The sequence below is a fragment of the Lucilia cuprina genome, chromosome 6 (genome assembly GCF_022045245.1).
Source record: "Lucilia cuprina isolate Lc7/37 chromosome 6, ASM2204524v1, whole genome shotgun sequence".
NCBI classification, from domain to species: Eukaryota; Metazoa; Arthropoda; class Insecta; order Diptera; family Calliphoridae; genus Lucilia; species Lucilia cuprina.
The window spans coordinates 49,311,656-49,324,108 of NC_060954.1; the positions used below are offsets into that span (position 1 = coordinate 49,311,656).

At 29.4% G+C, this 12,453-nt stretch overlaps 1 protein-coding gene across 2 annotated transcripts in view; it reads left to right on the plus strand.

The window, feature by feature from the left end:
• Positions 1 to 12,453, plus strand: part of LOC111685995 (longitudinals lacking protein, isoforms F/I/K/T) — a 171,437-nt gene that overhangs the window by 132,383 nt on the left and 26,601 nt on the right. Inside the window, exon 6 of one of the 2 annotated variants that reach the window (XM_046955533.1) lies at positions 9,638 to 12,343. The exons of the other annotated variant lie outside the window; for it this stretch is intronic. Coding sequence (XP_046811489.1) covers positions 9,638 to 11,103 — 1,466 coding nt within the window. The 3' untranslated portion in view covers positions 11,104 to 12,343. Of the gene's footprint in view, positions 1 to 9,637; positions 12,344 to 12,453 lie in introns of those variants that run through there. 2 annotated transcript variants of the gene reach the window in all.

Here is a 12,453-nt window from a genome sequence, read left to right on the forward strand (position 1 = left end):
ACTAGACTATAGACTAGACTATAGACTAGACTATAGACTAGACTATAGACTAGACTATAGACTAGACTATAGACTAGACTATAGACTAGACTAGGACTAGACTATAGACTAGACTATAGACTAGACAATAGACTAGACTATAGACTAGACTATAGACTAGACAATAGACTAGACTATAGACTAGACAATAGATTAGACTATAGACTAGACTTTAGAATAGACTAAATACTAGACTATAGACTAGACTAAAGACTAGACTATAGACTAGACTATAGACTAGACTATAGACTAGACTAAAGACTGGAATATAGACTAGAGTATAGACTAGATATTATCAAGACAAGACTGCTTGCATGTTGATCTTTTGCCAGTCTCTTAAACTATCAAACAAAATAAATTAATTGAGAACTTAAAATGAACTTTTGAAGGTCCAAGTTTAATTCAAACGATAATCGGTAACATGATCTTCATGTTTAGTTTCATATCAGCTGTTCATATTTTGGCATTTTCGTCCTAGTTTAACCAAACTTCATTGGCCGTTTAAATTAGCAAAAAAAAATAACTAATCAGTTACTCCAAAACAAATTTCGAAGATTTAAGTTTACTTAACCTGAATACTGGAATACATTCTCACATGTTCAGCAATTTAAGTAATAAACTAATTTAAAAACTAGATTCAGTTTTAGTTATACTTTAAAACCACTTTAGTTTAACATTATTTTTTAAGTAATATCTTTTATTTTAATTTTTTAATTTTTGTTTTTTTTTATTCTTTATTTCTCTTTTTCCCACCTCTACAAATTATGCACCAAAAACAAACCACATAATGACAATTAAATTATAATTAAAATTGGCCAAACTATCAATCATAAACTACAAATTGGCAGATATATATCCCATATTGGGTAGTCTTTTGGGTGTCGACACGAATAACAGTAATGAAACATCACAAAATAATACCAATAATGATCTCATGCAATCGTATGGTTATTTAAACAATAACAACACCATACTAACTACCACCAACACCACGAACACTGCCACAAATGCTAATAGTAACAACAATAACAGTAGCGGCAATAATCAAGCCACAATAAATCCACATACCGGGCCAACAAGTGCTCAAACAACACAATCTATATTAATAAATGCTTTAGCAGGAGGTCCCTCCATTTTGGAACGTGGTGATTATATGCAATGTAAACATTGTAAACGTTTTTATAAATCGGTACAAAAACTCCAAGAACATGTACGCAAATATTGTCTCAAAGAAAAGAAATACAAATGTGTTTCATGTGAATATCGTTCTCGGCGCAAAGATCATGTGTTGAGACATGCCCGACGCAAACATAGCGATCTGTATGAACAATATCATGATGATGAAGAAAATCTTTTTGTTATACGCACCGAAGAGGAGGGTAGTTATGAGGCCGATGTTGATTATGAGGGGCCAAATGAAGACTATTTAATACCAGCTGTTTCGATGGGTATTGGCAGTAGTGTTGGTGGTTTTGAAGGCCATAGTAGTAGTGGTGGTGGTGGCGTTGGCGTTGGTATTCCCGCTTCGGCTGCCTCTACTATGCAATCAATGGGCTTTAAGTTTGGTAGTCGTGATTTGATTATAACCGCAGTTCCTGTTCTACAAGAAAGTGAAGAAGATGATGATGACTATGATGAGGATGGAGAGTAAGAATCTGATGAAAAAACTTTATATCACTAGAACCTTAAAAAGGAGCGTGTAAGAGTGTATAAGAGTAAATATGTAGTAATTAATTTAAAACAATATCAAGACCAAATATTTGGCTAGAGAGTAAGATAATCTTTTCAGTTTTCTATTTATGGTTTTAGTTTATTAATTTAAAAAAAAAATCTTTTTCATTAGAATTTTTTGTTTGACATTGCGTTTCAAAATTTTGAATTCTAAAAACAACAGTTGTTACATCTATTTCCAATAGATTTAACCCAATTAATATCCAAAATATCTCTAATACAACCGGTTAAACAACAATTGTCATTTTATTAAATTCAAACTTTATAAAATTTTCAAATCCTTACACAAAATATCACAAAATTTTTGCTACATTTGTAGCATGGACTGTCGTATTGTTTCGAAATCCTACTCAATGTTGTTGTTTGTATTTTACTACTAAAAACCAGTTTAAAATTTAAGAAGAAACACATTATCAGAAACCGAATTTCCGCATAAGTAAGACCTGGTTCATACTAGGAAACTTTTGTTAAGAAACTTTTGATTTTGTGTGTGAGAGAAAGAGATAGTTGATATTTCTTTCTCTTTCTCTCACACACAAAAATCAAAAGTTTCCCAAAAAAGTTTTCTTGTGTGAATCTAATCGAATAAAATTTAGTATCGAAACATTTCGACATCTCAATAAAGCTTAATATTGTTCGATTATCTCGAAAGGATATTAATAAGATTTGGATTAGCTAATTTAAAATAAACGTAATACAAAGTTAATCTAAATTCATCATCATTAAATCATTGCTAATTACAATAAACTTGACATATTTCATCCAAGCCCACCTTCACTAGACGTTCAAATTAGTAAACAAACTAATTAAGAAATCAAGAACCCCTTTCTAAATTTGTTCTTAATTTTATCGCTGATTTTAAAAAGTCGGTTTTTAATACAAGTTTAAACCTTATTTAACTATCAGATCTGTTAATATAAAAGGAAGTTATAAGCCAATATTAATACCACTTGCTGCTCCAATTGAGTTATCAAAACAATGAATGCTTTAGAAAAAAAGAAGAAGACAGCTGTAAGTAAAATGAAAATTTTAAGAAAAATAAAATTTGAACCGGAAAATGTATAATTTCAAGTCTTTACCAATAAGAAATCGAACAAATGTCTCTTTAGTTTAAGAACTAAAACATATTAAATGTTATTCTGTTCTATTAAATGTTATTTTTCCTTAAAATGTTATTTGTATGTTTTCTTAACAGCTGTTCTTATACATATCACTTCTTATACAAGTTTTAATTCACCATCATGGACCGCTTAAACTATGAAATAAATTCAACTAATTGAGTGTTCAACACTCTATTAGTTAAATTTCAATTAGTCGTGGCCATTGGTCATAAACTTAAAGAGTAAATGTTATAATGTGAACAGCTGATGTGAAAACATAAAGATTATGTTTCTATATTAACTTTAAATTGAATCTTCGAAAATTGTTTATGAGTTCCTAATTGGTTGTTGTAACAGTTCAACTGTTTTCGATTCTTTCCTGAGGAAAAACTTTACGTTGATACAGCTGTCTCTGAGTTGACAATCTTTGGCTGAGTATGATGTCGATCGTTTCGGAGTGAAAATCCAATTGTCGTGTGAATGTTATAGATTGATTCATTTCATTTGCTAGTTTAAGCGGCCAATTATGGTGACATTAACTTAGACAGAAAGTGACACAAAGTGAACAGCTGATGCGAAAACATAATTGAAATTTTTATGAAATTAAACATGAAGAAACTTAAACATCAGAATAACTTAAACTTAAATCTTTAAAAGTTGTTTGTCAGTTCCCGATTAATTCGTTTTGTTTACTAGTTTATGAAAGCTCTGATATAGACAGCTGATGTAAGAACATGAACACAATTTTTATGAAAATACACTTTAAACATTATTTCCTGATTTATTAACACATTGTTGATTTAAATTAAAATGTTCTTAATTTTTTCAGTTTGTTTTCAATTTATTACAGCTGTAAGTTGTCTTCTTCTTTATTTATAAAACATCCATTGTTTTGATAGACCTGGTCCACACTAGTAAACTTTTGTTGAGAAACTTTTTCTTAAATCTTTTTTGAAGTTTCCTTAATGTCTACAACATAGAATCTTTTGATTCAGAAACTATGTACGTATTAATTGCATTGATTTGTTATTGTACGAATGAGAAGAATAACAAAACAAAATAAGTTTCCGAGTACAGGAAACTCCGTATCGCGAGAGAGATGAATGATATTCTTTCTCTATCACGCAAAATCAAAAGTTTTCCAATAAAAGATTCCTAGTGTGGACCGGCAGATAGCAAATATAGTTTCATGTTTAAACTTAAAAACAGAAAAAGTGGTGTTAAAGCTTGTAATACCTGGTCTACACAAGGAAACTTTTGTTGCGAAACTTTTTCCTAAATTTCTTTTAAAGCGTCCTTAGAGCTGGTTCACACTGGGAAACTTTTGTGTTTGGGAGAAAGAGATGGTTGATATTTCTTTCTCTCACACACAAAAATCAAAAGTTCCCAAAAATGTTTCCTAGTGTGAACCAGGTCTTAAATGCATTAATTTGTTCTTTGTACGAATGAGAAGGATAACAAAACAAGTTTCCGAGTACGAGAAACTCTGTACCGCGTGAGAGATGAATGATATTCTTTCTCTCTCACGCAAAATCAAAAGTTTCCTAGTGTGGACCAACACTAATACACAGTTGTCAGATCTTACAACGTTGGCAGAAAAGTGTTTAGAAAATGTCTAAAACCCGTACTACACGGTTGTCAGATCTTACAACGTTGTCAGTAAAATGTTTAGAAAATGTTTAACAATCGTCTAAACTTACAATTTTTCTTTTGCAACTACCAACGTTGTAATATCTTACAACAGTGTATACATAGCATAACAATCGTATAAACTTATAATTATTGTTTTCAAACGTTGTCAGAAAGAGCATTTAAAGACAAAAATTATAAGTTTACACTGTTGTTAGACATTTTCTGAAGATTTTACTGACAACATTGTAAGATCTAACAAACCGTGTGTATAAAGCTTACCATTAGATTCATGTTTTTTTGTTTTATAATCTTTAACTCAAAAAAAACTTCTCCTTAAAGATTATTTTCAAGTTAAAACCTGACGATTAAGTTAAAATTCGGCTTTAAACGTTTAAGTGCTTTTTTAGCAGAAATTTTTTAAATTTTTGAATATTTTTTCTGGAATCTTACAACATCTAGATTAAACGAATATATTTTTCTTAAAAAACTTTTTTTTAAATTTTTCAAAAATAACTTTGTTATTTAAAATAAACACCCCAACATTATTTGGACAATTTAAAACTCCTCTCCATCCTTAACAAGACTTTAAAAAACACAAATAATAAGAATCTAAATATTACTAAAAAAAATTCTAAAAGAAAACAAAAATTTTATTCTTAAAAAAGTAATATTTATAAAAAAAACACATGATCTTAAAACAAAAATAAAAATAAAAAACACAAAACATTCCTACTATAATTAAAATTATATAAAATTAGTTAATTTAAAACAAAAAATCTAATTAATAAATATAAAAGCCAAACTTTTATATATATAATTAAAAACATCAAGACACAAATTAAAATTAAAAAAAAAATCTTGCCTTTTTTCATATTAAATTAAAATTATTTAAAAAACTATGGCTGGGTTCAACAAAAAAAAAAAAAAAAAAAAACAAAACAATTTTGTTTAAAATTAAAACAAAAAATAATTTTTATAAAAATACCTCAATATATAAAATCACACAATAACTTTTTTTATAATATTTAATAATTATACTTTTAAATTAGTTTTATTTAAAAACAAAAAACTTGATAAAATTTAAAATATTTTTCAAAATTGTAAAACTTTTACTATGTATAGTTTTTTTTTGTAGTAAAAAGTTAAGTTTTATTTTTGCCATTTCTATGCCAATTTTTATTTCTTTCCATTAACTTTTTAAAAGTGTTTTTTTGTTTACATTCATTATTTTTATAAAACTTAAAATCTAATTTTAATTTAAAATATTTATTAAATAATATGTAAATGTTTTCAAGAGTTAAAATTATATATTTCTAGAAAATTATTAATCTTTTACAAAATTTAATTTAATTTTATTAAAAAAATGTAATTATTTGTCAAAAGTCAAGCCGCTTGTACTAAGAATCAAAGGATCGAGGCACACAAGTATCCTTGAGACAAGCTTGACATAATCAAAGCGATTTAATCAAAGCAAATTAGTTTGTTTTGTTATAAAAACCGCAAAGGGAGGGACAATGTTAGATTATGAAGGGTTAACCACCATATGGTATGGTATTCAGGATACAAAAGACGCACACTTGGGTCCTGTTAGTCCCTTCGTGATACTTGTAAAGAAATGAAAAAGTAGAGAGAGAGAGAGAAAATAAGGGGAATAGTAATAAAAGAGACAAGGAGTACAGTTTAGAGTCTTAGACCAAGAGTTATTATAAGCATGAGTATAGATAAAGAACAGATTTATAGAAATTGTTCTTCCTTGTGGACTATTAAAATGCCACAATTTAGTGTAGCCATACGGGTTTTAGAACCAATTGCTGTGACTGATGAAGGCGTTTATATTTTCCAATTTTAGATTAGATCGGATAATTGTTTTCCTAAAAATTCGAAACGATAGTCTGCTAACGCAGGACAGTGGCGGTGAAGATGTTCAACAGATTTCTCCTCTTCCTCATCCTGACAGCTTCTACAGAAGTCGTTGTGTGGTACATCAAGTCTTCTTACATGTTTTACCAAATCGTTTCAGTAGGGAAAGAGTGGTTAAAAAAACTAATTCCCTTATAAAACCTTAAAGAATGAGGATTGAGTCTCGAAATTTCTATCAGCTTGTCATGAAACCCAGATTTTTCAACCTGAATTTCTATATTCATAAGTATCTTTTGTTCCTCTACATATACCCTAAAACTGTTTCACTTCTTGACAAAGTCCCTAGTTGAGCAATGTCTTATTAGAAATCCTGTTAGAATCCGTTAACTGACGAGACAGATCCATTCTTAAGGTAGTTTTAACCCGGAAGTTTTATCGAATCGATTTACTACAGAAAGAGTGTAAATAAGAAAAACATAGATTACCAGAATTGAGTCCCAAAGTTTCCACCAAGTTCAGCATGGAACCTATTTATCAGCCATTTCAATCTGAGATTCTGTATTCTTAACCGTCTTTAGTTCCTCAGCATCTTTGCATATCCTGCAACTGTTTAGCTTACTGACAAAGGCCCTAATTGAGCAATGTCTTGGAAATAAGTAATACCACTGTTAAACAATACATTATAGACTACCAGGGCTTAGAAATTTTCATCAAGTTCTTTATGGATCCTATTTTCCAGCCATTTCAATGTGAGATTCTGTATTCTTAACCGTCTCTAGTTCCGAGAACCGTTTCTCTTAATGGCAAAGGACCAAATTAAGCAATACCCCACCCTAGCATGCTTGTCACAAATTCTCTCGAAAATCAGTCAGTAGTATAGTGATTATTACTCTACTAGTGAAACATTAATGAGTTTTAATGTTTTCCACTAATAAAAGTTTAGAGCCAGTTAGCAACTGTTTCACTTAAAAATCCTGTCAGAATACGTTGACTGTACCTATAAATATCTTAGTAGCTCTCACATCAGGCCATAAGGCTATTGACATTCGACAATTTCAAGACTAGTTGATGAATAGTGACTTTTTTGACTCCTCTATCTCTATCATATGTGTCAACCTCAATATCATGCGCATTCAGGCCATAAGGCTATTGACATTCGACAATATAAAGACTGGATATGTATCAACCTTAGTATCCTGCGCATTGTAGAGACAAGGTACCCCGACACTTTTAATAGCGAACATAGTAATGTGTAGAATGTTCACAAGTAAGAGGAGAGGAGAAACAAAATGAGTTCGTTGTGAACAATCTAAAGTATTTTTGGGATGAAATTAATGATTGAGACTCAAACCTAAAACACGAGGTTGTCGTATATTAGTTCTCAGAAAATCTTCCAGTCAATCTCTACATATCTTCATTTAGAAAGTTGGAACCTTCAAACGATTTAGATTTTGCAAAACTAAAATTTTTGTTCAAAATTAGATATTTAGTACAAAATTAACTTTAAAGTAAAAAGTCAACAGAGTTTTTTGTTCTTAATCGAACTTTGTAAACATTTTATAAAAAAATTAGATTTTTAGTACAAAATAAGGGTTTTTAGCACTCCAGCGTGAGTAATGTATTCCAAAACTGTCGAAGTATAAAATCTATGATATTTTTTAGTACTAAATATGATATATTTAGTACTAAATTTTAAATTCAAAATCGTATCTTTAGAACAACATCCGTCTTTAGCACCAAATGGGATTTTAGTATAAAACCTTATTTTTATTTAAAAAAAATAAGATTTTTAGCACAAAATTGAATTTTTGAAACAAAATAGCAAAAATCCAATTTTCAATACAAAATTGCATTTTAGTACAAAAGTCATATTTTGAGTAAAATATAAAATTTTTATTACAAAATCGATTTTTATTACAAAATTAGATTTTTAGTACAAAACTAGTTTTTTTTTGCTCAGATTCAAAGTTTTAGTTTTAAAATTGATTTTAAAGTGGTTTTTTGTAACCAAGTTAGATTTTAATTAAAAATTTTACATTTTTAGTACTAAAGATTTTAGTACAAAATTTCAATTTTTAAAACAATATATGTAATTAGTGAGAAAATTGAATTTTTAATAAAAACAACTTGGGATTTAGTACAAAAATCTGTTGTTGAGTATAAAATTGGATTTTTAGAACACAACTAAATTTTTATTTTAAAATCGACTTTAAAGTACAATTTCAAATTAATTGTAACAAAATTGGATTTTTAGTACAATTTTGTTTTTTTTACTGCAACATTGGATTATTTAGTACAAATTCAGATTTCTTTGTATAAAATCGGTTTTTAGTACACAATTTAGTTTTTTTTTGAACAAAATCTGATTTTGAGTTCATACGAAATATGATACAAAAATTGGATTTTTAGTCAAAATTCATATTTTTAGTAAAAAATCTGCTTTTTTTTAGCACAAAATCATATTTTTTAGTACAGAATAAATGTTTAGTTCAAAATAGTTTTTTTACTAAAAAAATCAAACTTTTAGCACAAAATCAAAGATTACATTTGTCTAAAATGTTTCGCTAGATTATTGAAACTATGATTTTGATAAAAATTAAAAAAATCTAATTAATTTTCCAGAGAAATCATTAATTAATATGTTTCAATAATAACTTTTTAAATAAATTTTATTTTCAAACTAAAATGTCAAATGTTTACTTTTAAACAGAACTCTTAACATTGCGAAAACATTTACATATTATTTAAAATATATTTCCTCTTTATTAAATTAAAAAAGTAAAATATTTAAAATATTATTTAATATTTCTAAAATAAAATGTACTTTCTTCTCTCTATGAATAAAAAACAACCTACAGTTTTAAATACATAATAATATTAATAAAACAATGTAATAAAGAATAGTTTTAAATGAAAAATTTTATATGTAAAATTCTTGTATATTTTAATTATTCTAAATAAAGACTTTAAAAACAATAATAGATTTTTATAAAACTAAAGAAAAACGGTTTATAAGTTAAAAAAAAACTTTTAATTTGTATAAATTATACTTCTTAGATGCGATTTGCTTTTAGTTTTTATTACTATTTATTAATGAATTGTTGTTGGCTGTTGCTTAAAGCATAAAAGCAAAACCTCGTATACCAAAAACAAAAGTAAGCTTAAAAACAAAGAATTGGAAAATTGTTTAATAAAAGTTGAGAAGTTACATTGTGTGCGAATTAAGTTGTATTATTTAGTAAAACAATATATTTATTTTTTTGACCTCTTTTTAGGTTCCTCCTCCACTGAAAGTTATTGGACTATTGTAGAAACTGTACCCTATACTTTGGCGAATAGTCAAACAAATGGTGGTGGCACAGCAGCGGTTACCAATGTTATTAGTACTCATAGTCATCAGCAACATCATCAAGTGCAGCAGCATAATACAACCAATATACATCATCATCAACAACAACAGCAGCAACATCAACAACCGGCCCAACAACAACAGCAGCAGCAACAACATCATCATCATCCGCATCAACAGCATGTTGCCACCACCACAGATCCTTCAAGCCTTATAGCTTCAGCCACAGTTGTTGTGGAAATTCCATCCGATACAGTGGGTATGCCCGGCAGTACAATACACTATACTTTACCCAAAGGAACTGCAACAGATCATCAGCAAATCTTAAGAAATGTTCAAACATCAACAGCTCTAACAGCCGCCTACACTAAACTCACAAATCCACCCACAACAATACAAATAGTCAAGCACTCCTCCAATTCGACACGTATTAATACACCCGAGACAATTATACCTGATGTTCAACCACCAGCACAGGTGCAGCATCAACAGGTACAACATATAACACTGCAGGAATGTTTAGATGCTACCAATTCAAATGTATTGCAACAACATCATCATGCGCCCGCTCAGCATATACAACAAACAACAACTGCAACAGTAACGGGTAATGGTCAAAATCACAATAACACTCAAATTCAACAGGAATATATAAAAATTGATACATCACGATTTGAAGATAAAATGCTGCTTAGAAATGTTGTACAATATGAACAACAACAACAGCAGCAGCAACAACAACATCATCAAACGGTCTCTATTAGTACAGCACCCACAACAACTACAGCTGCAACACAGGCCACCATAATAGTTAATGAAACTGTGGCCAAGGAACATCTACATCATCATCAGCATCATCAACAACAACAACAGCAGCAAGAACAGATGGTACATGTTCAACAGCAACAGGAACAACAGCATCAGCAACAACAACATGAACAATTATTAGCTGAATCGGTAACCACTTCCGCCTCCGAAGCTGATGATTTAGAAGATTTAACCGAATTGAAACCTTTATCAACAAACCTCTCTGTTACCGTTACGACCCACAATAACTCGAATCTTCTGGTAGCACCACCCTCTTCTCATCATGACACCTCCGAAAGTGATAATGAAAAATTCCTTACACCACCCAAACGTATTAAGACAGGTATTCTTAAACCCTCAGATATTGCAGCAGCTGGTCTACAATATGTCTGCAATGTCTGTGGTAAATCATATAAAATCAAGGGTTCTCTCAAACGTCACAAAAGCTATGAATGTGGTGTAGCTCCAGGTCTGTCATGTCCCTATTGTCCGCATAAATGTAAATATAAATCGGATTTACGTAAACATATATCGCAAAAACATGCGCTCAGTATAACGACCACAAGTAATAATATAACTATGTAAACTAAATGGATACCAGGTGAATTTTTTAAAATTCGAAAAATGCCATAATCCTTGATAAAGCTTAAGGAGGAGAGCTTGATGTTTTATGTAATGTACAAATTTTATAATTAAGTTTCTTTTTTTAAATCTGCATGTATTTTCGTTTTAGGAAATAGTTATTACATAAATGCAATTAACAATATCTGTTAAAGTTCTACTACATTTAGAACTTTTTTTACATTTTCTTAGAAACCTAAAAAAAACAACGATCAAATTCAAAATTGTATTTATTTAGTTGTTTGCCATTTATATTTCTTTTTAATATTATATTCGCCATTCGATTTCTTCATTCCGTTCATAACACATCGGTACTATATACAACATCGTCGTAGTTCCACAAAGAAGATCTATGCTTTTATTAGATTCTAAAACATTTTAGCCAAAACCGTCCGTCTGTACGTAGAAAATACTATAGTTCCTGAGCAAATGGACTATTGCTGGCCAACAATTTGTTAAACCAGGGACCAGAGGGTTCCATTTTTTAAAAGATTATGCTACGCTGAGTTCTTTTCTTTGAATTTTTCTAAAATATCACGTTTTTGACATCGTTATTCACAGTTCGCTTGGCCACAGTTATTTCTTATTAAAAACCTCTATTTAAAATGTTACAATATCATCCAAAAGTTTAATCTGTGGATTTTTCTTTATAACTTCTTTCTTCTTTTAGATATACTAATAAGATATAATTAATTATAAAGATTTTAATCATATTTGAGAAATTATAACAAAGCGAAGACATCTTTATTTTAAATTTTATTATGTCATCTAAAAGTTTAATTTTTGGAGTTCAAAATAAAGCTTTAACCTTAGACATATCTTCTTTATTCTTCGAGATATCTGAAGATATAGCTTTTGCTCTCGGATTCTGTTTCAGCGTATGGATATTGATTTTTATGTGTCATAATGACTTATAGCAAAAGCTTGCAATCCGGACAGTTATCGGTCCAGTTTCTGTTCTTTTGCATTATATATTCCTAAATGGTCTTTTAAAAGAGTTTATTTTAATAGGTTTATAAAATGTCGTGAGTCCATATAAGGGTCTAATTTCGAAATTCTTCTATCATTTACTCGCACCATATAAGTTCCCCTCCAGAAAATCGTTTGAACTTTAAGAAATTACTAATAGAGTAATATTTATATCGTAATTCGAAACTGAACTGAAAACACATCCGTTTTTCGCCACTCCAGTTAATTCCTAGATCGGTTCTAGTTCAGTTCTAGTTCAGTTTTAGTTCAGTTCTAGTTCAATTCTAGTTCAGTTCTAGTTCAGTTCTAGTTCAGTTCTAGTTCAGTTCTAGTTCAGTTCTAGTT